This window comes from Sinocyclocheilus rhinocerous, unplaced genomic scaffold (assembly GCF_001515625.1).
Source record: "Sinocyclocheilus rhinocerous isolate Xijiao unplaced genomic scaffold, SAMN03320098_v1.1 scaffold2725, whole genome shotgun sequence".
NCBI lineage: Eukaryota > Metazoa > Chordata > Actinopteri > Cypriniformes > Cyprinidae > Sinocyclocheilus > Sinocyclocheilus rhinocerous.
In genome coordinates, this window is record NW_015635048.1 from 676,889 (window position 1) to 680,974 (window position 4,086).

Below are 4,086 nucleotides of genomic sequence, written 5' to 3' on the forward strand. Positions count from 1 at the left end.
AGCACACCTCGCTTTTCAGACTGATGAGCTTTGTAAAAATCGACGCGTTTCAGAAAGGCGGGGCATAGAGGAGAAACAATAATGTACAGTATGTGGAAAATAATGTGTTTTTTTAACCTTAAACCGCATAAACATATTTCATTACACCAAATACACCAAATAATGTTCTTTTTAGCAACATCATATGACCCCTTTAAGGACGTGATGTGGGTCAATGACAAATCCCCAAGTCCCCAAGATATAATTTCTATAATAATCTATCATTTTTATAATTTTATAATAAAATCTAGTTGAAAGCATGTACCAAGTTCTTAGAGATGTTGTCACTGTATTCATAAGGTTTTGAAAATAATTTAGACCAATTTGGACCATTATCTAAAAAAATTTGGAATTTAATGAAAGTAAAAAGCCTTGAATTACACCTTGAATATCAATGTCATGATCATTATTTAAAATATATATATATATATATATTCAAAATTATTTCTAAAGTTATTTTTTTAAATATTATTATGCATATAATTATCATAACATTTTACACCTCAAATTAATCTTGTCTTCTCCAAAATGTTAAATAAGGACAGTTGCATCTGACATTTTGCACTTTATCTTTACACAGAAACAAACCAACCAAGCAACCAACAAACAAAGAAAGAAAGAAAGAAAGAAAGAAAGAAAGAAAGAATAGATCCAGTCAAAAGTCCTTGACATTTATTTATTTATTTATTTATTTATTTATTTATTTATTTGTTTGTTTGTTTGTTTGTTTGTTTAACTTGGAAAAAATAATCAATATTTTAATAGCTGCTTTGCAGACATAAAATACGCAATACAGAATATTTGGCCTTCTAACATTTTCACAGAGGAACATGGTTTTGTTTATTAAATGAGAATGAGGGCTATTTATATTATGTTTTGAGGCATATCGATATACCCATGATTTATCAGAGAGACTGTAATTAACAACAGCGAAAATAAATAAATAAATACATAAAAAAAACATAAAAAAGACAAATATATATAAATAATGGCTTTTGAGTAGGCAACATTCTTCCATTGTTGTATTGATTTATTGAAAGCTATGTTTATATTCCAGCAAAAAGTCTATTCAGGAAAAACTTGACAATACAGTTTGCAATAATATAAACGCTATCGATATGTAAACAGGTAATGTGCTGCATTTGTCCAATCAGTGAAACTGACGCCGCAAATATTCAAATAAGAACATTAACACGGGGTTTGGAAATGTACAGTGTGAATTGTCAGCATATGAATACCAAGGATTAACTGTTAACCTGGGAAAATTGAGCAATACATTACATGAAACAATATAAACCAGGACTTTGTTTACCCAGGGTTTAGAATGACCCAGGTTTAAATATTTCAAGTGTGAAGAGCCATAAAGACAAATAATGTGAATTTTCTAATGTGAAAGTGTTGGTATTTTAGATAGTTACAATGCTGGATAGCACAGTGCTGCATCAGGTCACATGGACACTGCAGATCACTGCAGTCATGCCATGAGTAATTCTCTCAGGGTCCTGCTATGCAATTCACACAAAAGCACCATATTTCCCTGCCTATTAAACTGTACAATAGAGATATGCAGATCTCAATTTTGTGACATGTAGGGGGTTGCTGTTTTCTCCACATTTTTGCTTGGTGGTGAATGGATTTGAATTAACGCTGAGGACGTCCATGGTTATTTTAGTCTCTGACATATTACAGTGATACAGTGGAGTGTATTATAGTGCTGCCGGCCTGTTAATGAGAGAGAACAATGGTATTTTTAGGACCAGGGAAATTATGGAAGTATGGGTCATATTATTATGACCTACACAAAGAATACACAATTGCATCTCCCTGGTTAATGGAAACACGTTTGCTGCAATTGTACGTGTTGGCACACTCGCTTGTCAATACATGCTTAACATTTTAGCCGCATTTTCTACAAAGCCAGAATATATAATATAATGTTGTAATAAGGATTTTCTGAGCGACTGGTCCGATTGGTTTTTGGTGGAAGTTAGTGAAGTAGCTGACTAACATGACAATAATGTTATAAATATGAGGCATTATGATAATATATATCCTAATTAAACTATAGGGTAATATAATACCTTCTAATAATAAGATTAAAAGATTGTTGTACTGTACCTTTAAAGAGTCTAATGCATTATAACATTAACATTCTTATTTTAATTTTTTATATAATTTTTTTTATTCATTTTTTGTGAATATTTATTTAATGCTTTTTGCTAGAAATTATAGCTAATTCATACAATACAATATCATTCCAAGTGTTTTTAATCAAAAATGAAATCTGATCAAAAATAATATTAATACAATAATTTAACAATAATTGTTAAAAAAAAACTTTCTATTTCGAATATCTATCTATCTATCTATCTATCTATCTATATATAGTGCTGTCAAACGATTAATCGGGATTAATCGCATACAAAATAAAAGTTTTTGTTTGCATAATGTATGTGTGTGTTCTGTGTATATTTATTATGTATATGTAAATCTATCTATCTATATACATGTTTTTCTGACAGTAGTAGTTGCTAAGCTTCCTTCTCAGCTGCATATATACATGAAATAACTTATGCAGTAATGGTGCCTTTCAGTAATGCAGCTCACTTACTCTTACTGGAGGTGCACGTCCTTGAATTTGTTTTTAAGCAGAAGGGACCGACATGAAGGGCTCCACCTAAGCAGCACCCTGGAGCTAACTGAGATGTCTGAGCTGTCTCGTTTGACGTGCCAAACTTTGCACATGTGATAAGCTCAGCTCTTGAAGCACCTCGCTGAGATGATGTCATGACTCTAGGATTGATTTCCCTCGTAAAGTTGGGTAACACTGTCTCTGTGGAAACAGCCGTTTCCAATTTCACCATTATTTGTTGAAGTACAGTGTACTCTAAACACGTCCTAATTAGCTTTTTGTTGATGTCACAGCTTCTAAATTAGTTAGTTTCAGCCAAAACATTGCAAAATGATGCTTCAGTGTTTTTATATTTGCCCATCCAGATGTTTTTTTGGCTGTTTTTTTTTATTATTGCAGGAGCTTCAGCTTCTTTGTTAAAATGATACTGTGAAGAGGAGACAGAAAATTGTGAAGAGAGAGGAGTGGGATCGGATAATTGTATTCCCTATGCCAGACACAAACTTGCATCTACCACATGAGCGCCACAACTCCGACATGTCAAGTGCACAGGCTCTACCTGAGAGATATCACTGAAATAGGTGTCCTGAGGAATCACTAGTGGTGGAAAGAGTACTAAGAAATTGTACTTAAGTAAAAGTATAGCTACTTAAGGAATAATTTACTTGAGTAAAAGTACTGAAAAATAATATGACTCAAGTAAGAGTAAAAAAGTAGTTTGCTGAAAAGCTACTCAAGTTACTGCGTTACAAAGTACTTTAGTATAATTTTTTTTATTTTTACCCAAAATGAGATGATGTGAGCATTATGGAGCAGGGTTAACCCTAATCCTAACACTCATGCACTGTAATGTCTGTTTCACAAGTGAGACCCAGGAAATCCCTTATATAGACAAATGCATCAGATATCACTACAGCTGAATAACATGCAGATAGATACGCTTTCACTGATGAAACGTGGAAGACAATAAACACACAATTGCAATGCAATGCTAATTGGCATAGCTTGTATTACAGTAAAGATTTTTTATAAAAAAATATTTTCTGTCTCACTGTTATAAGAAGCAACATGGAACCACAGAAGCTAACTGTTTTAAACACAGCTGTTATGATTTTGGAGCAAAACACAGTTAAGCAAACATACCGCCTATCCCTGTTGCCAGGAGCAACTGTTTTATAACTAATTTTGAAAAGTACATTCACGTATAAGATTATGTGGTTGTTTTTAAGAAGGGCAAAAGCAAAGAAGGGTAAATGAAGGTTTAAAAGAAACGAAAGGGTCTAAAACAGTGTGAATAGAAAGGTGCCAGTAAAAAATAATGTGGGGTATGGGTAAGGTTGGGCATCGTTTGAATTTTAATGATTCCAATTCTTGTCAATTCCTAATTTCGATTCCAATAATAAGGTAAAAAATAA

General features: G+C 32.6%; 1 protein-coding gene across 1 annotated transcript in view; it reads left to right on the top strand.

The window, feature by feature from the left end:
* The window catches only part of LOC107746463 (protocadherin-15-like), an 81,333-nt gene extending 79,809 nt beyond the window's left edge, over positions 1–1,524 (top strand). The window contains exon 13 of the mRNA XM_016560685.1: positions 1,450–1,524. Within this exon, the coding sequence (XP_016416171.1) occupies positions 1,450–1,524 (75 nt within the window). The remainder of the gene's footprint in view (positions 1–1,449) is intronic.
* The last annotated feature ends 2,562 nt before the right edge of the window (positions 1,525–4,086 follow it).